This window comes from Nomascus leucogenys, chromosome 19, assembly GCF_006542625.1.
Source record: "Nomascus leucogenys isolate Asia chromosome 19, Asia_NLE_v1, whole genome shotgun sequence".
Taxonomy (NCBI): domain Eukaryota; kingdom Metazoa; phylum Chordata; class Mammalia; order Primates; family Hylobatidae; genus Nomascus; species Nomascus leucogenys.
This window is the reverse complement of record NC_044399.1, coordinates 71379531-71392495: the sequence shown is the minus strand read 5'-3', so window position 1 is coordinate 71392495 and position 12965 is coordinate 71379531. Positions and strand designations below refer to the sequence as shown.

Genomic DNA, 12965 nt, shown 5'->3' with positions numbered 1-12965 from the left:
AGAGAGAAAGAGAGAGAGAATACATAGATAGGTTTTGTCCACAGTTCCTGGCTCCCATAGCCGTTGTTATAATGTTGGGGCACTTAAGCCTTGGAAAACAGAATCAATCTCTCTCTCTCTCTCTCTCTCTCTCTGACATTCTCCTGCCCTCCTTGAGCTGGCTGTGAGGAAATTCTCTGATCTCCCTTGTCTGATTTAGGTCATGAGACCCTCATTTCAGGAGTCCTGCCCCATACCCAGGAGGAAGGAATGCTGCAGAGGCCAAGAAGAATCTGCGCAGACAGGCCCTGTTGGGTTTCCTGACTCGGTCTGAGCGTCAGCCCCTTTCCGTCCAGCCACATATCTATGTTGTCAATCATGCCTAGCCAACGACACTTCCATTAAAGGGCCAAAAGGACAGGAGAGCTTCCAGAGAGCTGAACGTGTGGAGGTTCCTAGTGGCCGGCACACCTAGGGAAGCTCTGTGCCCCTTCCCCCATACCTCGCCTTATGCATCTCTTCATCTGTATCCTTTACAATAACCAGTAAATGTGATTCAGCATTTTCCTGAGTTCTGTGAGCCGATCTAGCAACTAATTGAACCCAGTGACAGGGTTGTGAGAACCCCAACTTGAAGCTGGGCTGTCAGCAGCACAGATAAAACAAACTGGGGCATGGTATCAGTGTCAGAAGTTTGGGGCAGTCTTGCGGGACCAAGCTCTCACCCCACGGGATCTGATGCTATCTCCAGGTAGACAGAGGCGGAACTGAATTGGAGGGCACCCAGCTGGTGTCCACAGCAGAACTGATTGCTTGGTGTGTACGGAAACAGCCCCTCACATGTGGCCCCGGAAGTCTTCTGTGTTGACTGTTATGGTGTGAGAGCAAAGGAAAAACACCGTTCGTGTTTTTCAGATTCCTACTTGGCTGCAATCGTGTGGCTGAGTTTGACTCCTGCCTCCATGGGCTGGGCGACCCTGGGGGAAACTGCTCAAACTCTCAACACTCAGTGTCTTTTTTTTTTTTGAGACAGAGTCTTGCTTTGTCCCCCAGGCTGGAGGGCAGTGGCGCAATCTCAGCTTACTGCAAGCTCCACCTCCCGGGTTCAGCCATTCTCCTGCCTCACCTTCCCGAGAAGCTGGGACTGCAGGCGCCTGCCACCTCGCCCGGCTAATTTTTTGTATTTTTAGTAGAGAGGGGGTTTCACCATGTTAGCCAGGATGGTCTCAATCTCCTGACCTCGTGATCCACCCACCTCAGCCTCCGAAAGTGCTGGGATTACAGGCGTGAGCAACCGCGCCCGGCCAACACTCAGTGTCTTTATCTGGGCCAAACAGATCAGGCTTGTTGAACACAGGAAGTGGTTCAAGATTTCACGGAGACCCCAGCACACCCAGGCCCAGGCAGAGGACTCTTCCCAACACCTTCCACCAGGGATGCTTGTGTTTCGTCAGGATCTGACATCCCGGAGAGTCCTTGCAGGTACCCACCTGCCCATGGGGTCCATGTTGTGGGAGGAGCCCCTCCACTTAGTCCCCCCACCAACCCCAACCAGTTCAAACAAGCAGAAATGGACTCACTGAGAGACGAGCGAGAAAGCCTCAGAGCAGATGGCAGGACAGGGGACGAACTTGATGAGGATGTGGCCCAGGGCAGCAGGGAAATGGGCGCGTGTGACCTTCTCCAGCACGGAGCTGAAGGTGTGGATGTCAGCTGCCTTGCAGGACGGGTCCCCGGCACCCGTGTCCAGGATGTTTCCCCCGTGCAGGACCAGCAGGAGGACATGCGTCTTGCAGGAGCGCTGCGGGCAGCCTTCCTGAGAGCCAAGGCGGTTGGGATACAGAGAGAGAGAGGCGGCTGGGGTCAGGGGAGGCACATAGGGACACACACACACATGTGCACATGCACACATGCACACACACACACACACACACACACACACACGGGGAGACTGAGGCCAGAGAAGCAGGCACTATGTCCAGCCTGTCTCAGCTGCAATCTGAGGAGCAGTCTCAGCTCTAATACACCCCGCTGTGTGATAGAACCTCTGGTGCATTCCGAGTGAGGGAAGGACATGGGCTGCCAGGAGGGATGTCAGGGCAGGAAGAGTCCCAAGAGACGCTTCCTGTTCATATGGGAACCCAAAGCCCAGAGAAGGACACGGACCCACCCGGGGTCACACAGCAAGTCAGATGAAGAGCTGGAAGAAAACGGGGCCGCCTATTATCCGAGGGCTCTTCCTAAAATCCTGGCCTCCAAGGCGGACCCGGACACCCACCGAAGCCCAGCCCACCTCGCTGTCTTCGTGGATCTCAATGCTTCCCTGGGCTGGGAACCTCTGTCTTCTCAAGGAAACCCGGTACAGTTCTCCTGCAGAGGGAAAGAGGAGACCTCAGCATCTCCAGGCTTCCCCACGGTGACCAGACACTCCCTGGGCCCAGCTGGCCCTAAAGGTGAGGCCTTGGCTTACATCATAGGTGAGCTCAAGTTAGTTAGAGTCTGGAGCTAGGGAGAGTCACCCCATCCAGGCCCTGCCTCTGAAACCGACACAACATGAAACCCTTTCTCCTCACAAGGAAAGGGAGGGTGGCAGAGTGAGGCCATCGCGGATGGTGCTCCTGAAAGGAGGGGCTTCCTCGAAAGGAACTAGCCCGCTTTTCTTCACCAGGACAGCAGCAAGGGTGGGTACCACCTGAGGACTTCCACTTCCAGTTATGGACGGCGATTTGAGCCAAGCCTCCCGCTGAGAACAACTAGAAGAGCTGGTGTGATGGCAAATTGTGCGCACCCACTCTTGACTGGGCTGAGAGGTGCCCAGAGAGCCGGTAAAACATGGTCTCTGGGTCTACCTGTGAGGTGTTTCAGGAAGAGGTTGGCATTTGAAGCAGTGAACGAAGGAGATCTGCCCTCACCAAGGCGGGTGGGCACTGTGCAGTCCGTGGGGGTCTGAGTAGAACAAAGTGGTGCAGGGAGGGAGGATTCACTCTTCTCAAGCTCAGACTTCCATCTCCTGCCTCACACATCAGCACTCCCGCTTCTCCGGCCTTAGGACTTGAACTGGGAATCGTGCCATTTTCTCCCCTGGTTCTCCGGCCTTTGGGCTTGGGCTGGAACTACACCATAGGCTTTCCTGGGCCTCCCGACTTCCAGACAGCAGGTCAGGGAACCTCTCTCTCAGCCTCCATCATCACGAGAGCCAGTCCCTCATAATAAGTCTCTGTTTTTCTTTCTTTTCTTTCTTTTTTTTTTTGATGGAGTTTCACTCTTGTTGCCCAGGTTGGAGTGCAATGGTGCAATCTCGGCTCACTGCAACCTCCACTTCCCAGGTTCAAGTGATTCTCCTGCCTCAGCCTCCCGAGTAGCTGGGATTACAGGCGTGTGCCACCACACCTGGCTAATTTTGTATTTTTAGTAGAGATGGGGTTTCTCCATGTTGGTCAGGCTGGTCTCAAATTCCTGACCTCAAGTGATCCGCCCAGCTCGGCCTCCCAAAGTGCTGGGATCACAGGAGTGAGCCACCGCGCCTCGCCAATACGTCTCTTTTTATACATCTGTGTATATATCCTTTCGGTCGGTTTCTCTGGAGAACCCTAATATGGCTGGATACATACTTTAAGAATATATCTGTTTGAAGTTACCAGAGAGATAATAGAGCCTTGAATTATGGGACCACTTTCCAGGGAAAGTAGACTCCCAGAGAGGTAAGGTCAGCATTTGAAACATGACTGGCATTGCCCATGAGCTTTAGGGTAAAGCTGGCCTTTGCCAGAAATCTCTCCTTGCTCCTCTCAGCAGCCTGGGCTCAACACCTCCTCCTTCAAGGAGTCCTTCTTGGCTCCCAGCCCTCCCTGAGCTCTCATTTCCCTAACACAGAATTCAGTAAACCACAGCCATGGACCAAATCTGCCCCACTGCCTGTTTTTGTAAATAAAGTTTTATTGGAACACATTCAGGATCCTTCATTTACATATTGTCTATGGCAGGCGGCTTTTGTGCCACAGCAGCAGAGCAGTTGCAGCAGACACCTTACAGCTCACAAAGCTGAAAATATTTATTATCTGGCCCTTTCCAGAAATGTCTGTCAACTCCTGATCTAACACCTATGCTCCTGAATGTGATAACATTGGACTCCTGGGTGGAGAGACTTCAAAGGCATCCAACAGCCACCCCCGAGCACCCACCCAAATGATACCTGCCACTCTGAGGACTCCTTCTTGCCACCAGGCTACCTTCAGCTCCTTTCCTTCCTCTCCCGTGAGATGGATGCTACCTCCCGTGTGTCGCTAAAACCTACAGCCAAGCTGAACCACCTGTTTGTCTTCAGGGAGGAGGAACTGGCTCAGCTCTTAAAGTCGTAGGTTCTAGATGAAGATGGTCCTTGCCTTCTTCACACCCCACCCCCACCAGAGCCTGCTGCTCCCCTCTAGGAGTCACATCTGGGGAGGGTCCTTCCAGGGTCTTTGCAGGCAACCCTAGGCACCCTGTCAACATCCCCTCACCACAACCAGCCCCAGGGGAGGGTACCTCTACAAAGAACTGCAAATGAGAAGCTTTTCTCAGCAGGGAAGAGCATTTCTGAAATATTCTGTCCTGACAGACACAATCCCAATCAAAGGGTAACTGCTTTATGAGCTCCGAGCTGCTGCCCACACAGACAGGAAATCATTTCCTAAATGATGGAGGAGGAGGGAAAACTCGTCCTGGGGCCCGGCTGTGCCCAGCACTTCCTAGTTCTTCCCATTGGCTAGGCTCTCCTGCCTAATTTCTAACTTACTAAAGACCTTGCCCTGGGCTTGGCTAGAGGAGACCCTGGCTCTCTCCTGCGGACAGGATGATAACACAAGGCAACAGTAACGGCTCAGCTTTATTAAGCGCTTATTACGTCCTGGGCACTACGTGCTTTACATGATTCATCCTCTCTAGTCCCCACAACTACTCTCTGAGTCTGAATGATCTTGTTATTAGCCCCATTTTACAGATGAGCAAACCGAGGCTCAATCCAGCTATGTTATTTGCCCCGTGTACCTTAAAGGTTAAGGCCCAGGTCTGCCGCTGCCAGGCCCCTTTCCACCACGTGAACTAGCACCAGGAGGGGTAGGGTCTGAGTGTGGCTTCCCTGAGACAAAGCGCTCATGCTTCATGGTGTGTGCGGCTGTGTGTGCGGCTCTGGGGCAGGCTGTGAGTCAAGAAGAACTAGGAGTGATGGCAGGGCTGAGGTTGGCTCTAGGGCTGGGAGGAGCGTGGTTAAAGCCATGGACCCTGGATCCAGAATGCCTGAGTTCACATCTTGGCTCTTAGCAGCTGTGTGACCTGTGTCTCAGTTTCTTCATCTGGAATATGGGGATAATAAAAGCAGCTACCCCATGGGGTGGTGGTGAGGATAGATGAGTTCATATGCATAAGGGGCTTACAGCAGGGTGTGGAACACAGGAAGTGTCACATGGGTTAGCTGCTATTGTTATCATTATCATTATCCAGGGGACATCCAGGGCACAGAGCCAGGACCACAGCTGACAAGATGGGCTGCTGGGGACATTGCCGCCTCCACACTTGCCTGCCCTGGTGCCAAGTCCCTCCCTGAGCCCTGGCATGCTCCTCGGCCTTGCTGGGCTGGGTGCCTGTTTGCAGTGTGATTACAGGATTAAATGCTGTGATTGCCACAAATTACTATGGCAAGGCTATAAATACATTGCAGGGAAGACATGAGGGTCCTGTTGTCTCCTGGGCACGATGCCCTCTGTTAGGTGGGGGCTGGACTCTGCGCCCTCACCCATAACAAAGGCCAAGGAGCATCTACATCTTTGATCTGTCTGGAGCCAGCTCCCTCGGGACCCATGTGATGCTCTGGGCATCAAATCGGTGGATCACTGCTGCATCCTGGCCACCAACGATGTTGAGGCCGTGCCTGGTTCCGTGGGATGGGAGCCTCGGGCCAGAGACTGGGCAGGATTGTCCTCAGTATCCCTCACTCCTCCCTAGCAGGAGGAAAGAGTCTCACCTCCTACACTGTTTGGGGACAGAGCCTTGCTTCCTTTCCATGCACAAAAGCCAGGAATGCTCTGCTCTGGGAGATGGAGGAAGGGAGATCTAGCCTGCCAGATTCAGATTCTGGCCCCTTGAGAGTTGACTAACAGGACCAGAGCTTCCCCACAGAAAGGCACATCTCCCATCTTCTTCTTAGCAGAGGCCCCTGTAGACAAGCAGGGGCAGCCGTAGGCCACGTTCCCTGTACCTTCCCCACAGGTCTCTGCTCTTCTAAAAGCCAGACATTCCTACCATCATAATTGAGGCCATTAGCTCTGACTCACCCACAAGACATAACTCTTTCACTTGTCCTTGCCTTTGCTCATGCTCAGCCCTCTGCCTGCAAGCCCTTCCTCCCTTTGCAGACTGGCAAACTCCTACTTGTCCTGCAAAACCCTGCTCAATTGCTATCACCTCTAGAAAGCCGTCTTTGATCTATCTAGGCAAAGATGGCTATCCCATAGTATGCGGCGCTGGTCCTGGCTTACCTGTCTATTCCCCCATCAGACTGTGGGCCCCTTGAGAATAGAGTTTACCAGTTTTCAGGGCCTAGGATGGCACTTTGGTGAAAACCTTTTGGAAGATCCCAGGATGCACACAGCCTGTGATACATCTCTGTGCCATTAAACCCCCAGGAGAAATCAGGTTAAGGGAAGCATCATCCACCGAGAAGCGAGAAGCACGTTTCTTCAAAGTACTCATGGGAACTGGTACGTGGGAACCTCTGGGGATTCTAGAAGAGTCTGGCCTGGGCTTTATAATTCCACCCCTAGAGGCTTCCTCAGGGACTCTGGTGACAAAAGCAGCTGGCAGGGGGTCCTAAGGGGTGGAGAGCCACATAAAGGGAACCCCAGGACTTCATCATTAGGCTGCCTGTTTCTTCCCACTTCCTGTAAATTTCTGTTTGCATGTCCCTATTTAGGCTGGGTCCCTGCAGTGCCCAGATTTGGGGTGGGGGAGCCCACATCTGTTTTTGTGACAGTGTTTTTTGACAGGCTTTGAGACAGGCCAGCTACTGCAGTGCCAGCTCCCAGTACCCTGCTAGCCCCACATCAGGAGAGGTGGTCCACCCAGCTCACCATGGCTGCTCTTGATGCCTGAAGAATGGAGCCTATTTTTGCTTAATCACAGCCTTGGAGAGGTACACATCGTGATCATCCCCTCTAATTACCAATGCGCCACACTGCTCTCGAGACGAAAGCCAAGGTCATCACCCACACACTCAGCACCCCAAGCAAAGCATCACCCCAGCTCGGCTGGAGAGCGTAGCTGTCTCCCTCTCTCTTGCTACCAACCTCTGGGGTCCACAGGGGTGGATGCTGAGGGCCCCCTGGCTAAAGCCAAACACTCAGTCTCCTCCTCCATCCTTGGCAGTCACTCCCACCCCCCCGTTAGTCACCCCTGGCATCAACCAAGCAGAGCTGGGCCCAGCTTGAGACCATGTGGCACATCCTGAGAAGTAGCTACAAAAGTATCTAATCCTCTGTGAGCTAGTGGAAGCTCATGCATGGGTGGAAACATACATTTTTTTTTTTTTTTTTTTTTTTGCATAAACCGGCCCAGGTCACCAGCCCAGGTCACCAGCCCAGGGCTCTTCATCATCCTGAAGGAGGGGAGTAAGAAAGGGATGGTCTCTTTGTTCTCACTAATGCCTTCACCCCTCAGCCCTGCCTCCTCAGAGACTCTTGGCAGGGAGGAAAAAGTGAGGAGAGGCTACTTTGAGAAGCAGGAACTTCTTAGACTGTTAGGCCCTTTCAGTCGAGCTCATCCCCCGTTTAAAAAGACATTACTTGCCGGGCACCGTGGCTCACGCCTGTAGTCCCAGCACTTTGGGGGACCAAGGTGGGCAGATCACGAGGTCAGGAGTTCGAGACCAGCCTGGCCAACATGGTGAAACCCTGTCTCTACCAAAAGTACAAAAATTAGCTGGGCATGGTGGTGCGCACCTGTAATCCCAGCTACTCGGGAGGCTGAGGCAGAAGAATCGCTTGAACCTGGGAGGCAGAGGTTTCAGTGAGCCGAGATCACACCACTGCACTCCAGTCTGGCGACAGACAGAGCAAGACTCCATCTCAAAAAAAAAAGACATGTTACGCTCTGAGGATCCCCTGTCAAGTCCACCCTGGCCCTGCTTGGAAGTCGAAGGCTTTGCTATTTTGCTGTGATGTGGGATTCATCCATATACCTAGATGACATCTGGGAGGAACTACAGCCTCATTCAGTAGCACCTGGGGGGCTCAATCCACAGCCCCCATTCCCCAGGTGAGCCCGCATGACACACACATGTGGAGAGAAGGAGGCACACAGACTTACAGGGGAGACAGGCCCTGGATAGAGTCTTCGGATGGGAAACTAACCCCCCACTCAGAGGGTGACCTCAGACATTCTCTGCAAACCACCGCAAAAGGAGGGGTTTGCTGACATTCCCTGGTAAGAGTCAGGCAGTCTGAGATTGTATGAGTCCAAGCATGAGTGCCCTCTGTGAGTGCTGGCCTCCAGACCCAGCAGAATTCGGCACTAGGACCTTGAAGGGGACCCACAGTCACAATGATGGAGTCACTCTGAGAGGCTATGGAGAAAGGCAGAGCAACCAAAAAGCTGCAGGCGGCAAATTTCGCTTTGCTTTTCAAAGTGGTTGATTCCAGCTAGGGAGCTTGGTGTTAATTCCTGGCAAATCCTGGGGCAAATTACTAAACAAATGCTTTGAGGACCCTTAGAAAAGGAAGCAGTGGGGCCGGGAGTGGTGACTCATGCCTGTAATCCCAGTACTTTGGGAGGGTGAGGTGGGCGGATCACTTGAACTCAAGAGTTCCAGACCAGCCCAGCCAACCTGGTGAAACCCTGTCTCTACTAAAAATACAAAAATTAGCCAGGCGTGGCGGTGGGCATGTATTTAGCTGTAATCCTAGCTACCTGGGAGGTTGAGGCAGGAGAATCGCTTAATCCTGGGAGGCGGGGGTTGCAGTGAGCTGAGATCGCGCCACTGCACTCCACCCTGGGAGACAGAGCAAGACTCTGTCACCAAAAAAAAAAAAGAAAGAAAGAAAGGGAAGGGGAGGGGGAGGGGAGGAGAGGGGAGAGGCAGGGAGGGGAGGGGCGGGGCGGGGAGGGGAGGGGAGCAGTGGCTCCCAGAACTCTGATTGGTTCTCTTGGAACCAGCTCACTAACCCTGCATCATAGCATGCTGTGGCATAGATAGGGTCACTGGACCAGCAGCTCAAGGGAATGCCAAGGGCTTAGGGGCATCTGGGGAGGGGAACACACTGGCAGAATAACAAACTATCTAAGGAACCCATAGCTCTCACCACAGGAGCTCAAGGAATGTGGGCTCATGAATGGGAACCTGCAGCCACACAGAAGGTGTGGGGACCAACAGCCAGTAGTAGATGTGGATGGAACAGCGTGAAGCTGTTCTGAAGGGTTTAAAACTTTTTTAAAAACGGGGAAATTTTAGCCAATGAAAGTTTCCTTAGGAGCCCAATTTGCAAAGATGAAAGTGGATCGGATCTGGCTAAAGCAGGCTGGGGGGCCCAGAGCCCGCCTTCCTCACCTGCCTGTCCGTAGACAGTTCTTGAGGGCTCCAAGAGACTGAAACTCAAAAGCCACTGAGCTTGTTCAGCAGCCAGACTTCAGACCACCCTCCTCTGCAGGTTCCCAGCTCCTAGCTTTGCAGAAAAGGAAAAATGACAATCTAAATAATGGTGGGGGAGGTGGGGGAAGAAGCTTGGGGCCTCATATTAGAAGGAAACACCAAAATGTTTACAGTGGTTTTCTCTAGATGTTGGGACAATGGATTTTATATATATATATATATTTTTTTTTTACTTTCTACTTTCATCTATTTTCCAATTTTTCTCTAAGGAGTCCATATTTATTTTAGTTTAAAACTATTTATGAATGTTTATTGGATAGATAATACAAGTATGTGTCATGTTTATGCGAGGAACTTTTTTTTTTTTTTGAGACGGAGTCTCACTCTGTCGCCAGGCTGGAGTGCAGTGGCGCAATCTGGGCTCACTGCAACCTCCACCTCCCGGGTTCCAGCAATTCTCCTGCCTCAGCCTCCCAACTAACTGTGACTACAGGCACGTGCCACCATGCCCAGCTAATTTTTGTATTTTTAGTAAAGACGGGGTTTCACCATGTTGGCCAGGATGGTCTCGATCTCTTGACCTCGTGATCTGCCCACCTCGGCCTCCCAAAGTGCTGGGTTTACAGACATGAGCCACTGTGCCCAGCCTATGCGAGGAACATTTTAAAACCAGCCACAACCTCCTATTTTAGTCAATACAAACACTACCAAGAAAAAAGTGTGAAATGTTGTCCTCCCCTCTGGGAGCTGACAGGCTAATGGGGGAGTATAATAGGACAAGAAATACTTGTGGAAGGAAAGAATAAATGTGGAACATGATGAGTGAATTAAGATCCTGTGTTTGGGTTAAAAATGAACTCGAGGCTAGGCGCCATGGCTCACACCTGTAATCCCGGCATTTTGGGAGGCCAAGGCGGGTGGATCAGTTGAGGTCAGGAGTTCAAAATCAGCCTGGCCAACATGGTAAAACCCCATCTCTGCTAAAAATACAACAATTAGTCGGGCATGGTGGCGGGTGCCTGTAATCCCAGCTACTTGGGAGGCCGAGGCAGGAGGATCGCTTGAACCCGGCAGGTGGAGGTTGCAGTGAGCAGAGATCCTGCTGTTGCACTCCAGCCTGGGCAACCAGAGTGAAACCCTATCTCAAAAAATAAAATAATAAAATAAAATAAAAATAAAGTAAGCCTTCCAAGGACTTAAAAAAAAAGAATGAACTCGATACCACTTGCCTATTCCTACCCTATTGGTTATTGCCCAAACTTGTGTCAGGGCTGAAAACACCAAGACCAATCAGACACAGCACCTGCCTTCAAAGATCTCTCGAGCCCCTGAGATCACATGACCAAGAGTAGGTCATGTGACCAAGGTCAGGTCAATGACAAAGACCTAGGTCATGTGCCCAAGATCAGTCACATGACCAAAGGCTACAAACAGCTTGAGTCAGGGTAGTGGGGCTGCCACAGTTACTTCTCAACCTCTAAGGCTGCACAAACCAGAGATCTCAGTTCAAAATGAGAGGGAGACATCCCTGCCCTGCCCCTGCAGCTCAGGCCCTGCTGAGGGTATGTCTGATGCCCAGTAACAGGGCAGGAAAGCTGTAGAAAGGGGCTCAGGAGGTCAAGAGACCCAGCCTGGAGAAGAGCAGCAGCTGCCTGCAAATCTATGCTGAGCCTCGTGTGGGTCAAGGGAGCAGAGGGCAAAGCCAGGACGAATAAGGGTTGGGGTGGTTTCTGGAGAGTCATTCCAAGTTTTAGCACAACCTAGGAAATGTTTACAACAGTTCAAGAGTGACCTGTGCTGACCTGCAAGCAGGCTGTTCTCCTTCACTGAGGTTAGACAAGCAAGTTATGTAAGTGACCACGTAGCAGGGTGCTGGGGACGAAGTTTCATCCAGGGTTTGGGGGGAGCGGGAGGCTGAGGTCCCTCTGTGACTCCTTAACCCTTTCAGGGTCAGAATCTAATCACATCCGCCTGGATTCATCTGACTAACCAGGCTAAGGTGATGTGTTCAAACCTTCAATGGCCCAGCGAGCCTTTCACAGAGACACTACCCCAGACCAGGACCTGGCCCTTCCGAGGGCCTATACCCCAAACCCCGCCCCTTGAGAACATGCTGTTAGATACCCCAAGTGAACACGGGGTTAGTTCAGAGGAACAGTTCTCACGGGGGATCCCAGTTCAGATCAGAGGTGCCATCTTGAACGGGCCCAGTGAAATTTCCAGGTATACAACCATGAGAAAAACTCTGCCATCACAACACGGGGATGCTAGAGGGACATGAAATCCCAAACCTTGGTATCCCCCTACAGACTCCTCTGCAACAAACACAGCCCTCCTAAGATTGGTCCTGAGTTTCTAGTCCTCACTCGGTGTCTCAGGCAATCTTCACATTCATCCTGTGAGGTCAGGAGTACTCTCCCCATCTTAAAGATGAGAAAACCAAGGACTGGAAAGGTGAAGTGATTGCTCTCAAGATGTAAGTGGAGGGCTGGGGACTTGAACCCAGGTCACCAGGTCAGGGCTTTTCAGCGTCCTGAAGGAGGGGAGTAAGAAAGGAATGGTCTCTTTGCTCTTATTAATGCCTTCACGCCACAGCTCTGCCTCCTCAGGGAGCCTCTTGGCAGGGACGAAAGAGTGGGAAGAGGCTACTCATAGCAGGAACTTCTTAGGCTGTTAGCCCAACCCCCTAATGATCCCCTGTCAAGTCCACCGTGGCCCTGCCTGGAACAGCACATACACAAAGGAATGGAGTGGCACACTCCAGCCCACGCGCACCTGCACAGTAACCCCTGCCAAATGTGTGCGGCGTCCAGCACAGGTCCTGGGAATGGCTCTTACACATAGGAAAAAGGTGCTCAACCTTAGAACCCTAAACTAGAGGAAGGCTCATTGAAATTACCCTAAGACAACTTTTTTTTTTTTTTTTTTCCACCTGTCAGACTGGCAGTTGTGACACACTATGGGCCAGGGTGTGGAAAAACGATCTCTTCATTCATTGCTGATGAGAGTAAACATCAATATAGCCTCTGTGAAGGACCATTCGGCAATGTCATTCAAAATGCAAAATGCCTTTGACCCAGCAATTCCAAGCGCATGTGCAAAAGCACACATGTACAGTGCTAACCATTGCCACATTGCTTTTACAACAGCAAAAGACAGGAAGCACCTATACATCCACCAGTAGGGGACAGATTAAATAAATTTGACCACAGTGAAATTGCACATGGCTGTTACAAAAAACAACTCACCTCTAAGTGTACCGAGCTAAGGAGACAATCATGATCTAGTATCAACATCTGAGAAAAGCAAGGTGCACAATGAAAGGAACTGTGTGCTCCCATCTGTGTGAGGGTACAGATATAAAAATATA

General features: G+C 51.8%; 1 protein-coding gene across 3 annotated transcripts in view; it reads right to left on the bottom strand.

The window, feature by feature from the left end:
- Nucleotides 1–12965, bottom strand: part of PITPNM3 (PITPNM family member 3) — a 105687-nt gene that overhangs the window by 30545 nt on the left and 62177 nt on the right. For 2 of the 3 annotated variants that reach the window (XM_030800410.1, XM_030800412.1), the window contains exons 5-6: nucleotides 2258–2349; nucleotides 1560–1795 (exon numbers count right to left, since the gene is read on the bottom strand). In XM_030800410.1, coding sequence (XP_030656270.1) covers nucleotides 1560–1795; nucleotides 2258–2349 — 328 coding nt within the window. The remainder of the gene's footprint in view (nucleotides 1–1559; nucleotides 1796–2257; nucleotides 2350–12965) is intronic. The other variant, XM_030800411.1, reaches the window with a different exon arrangement.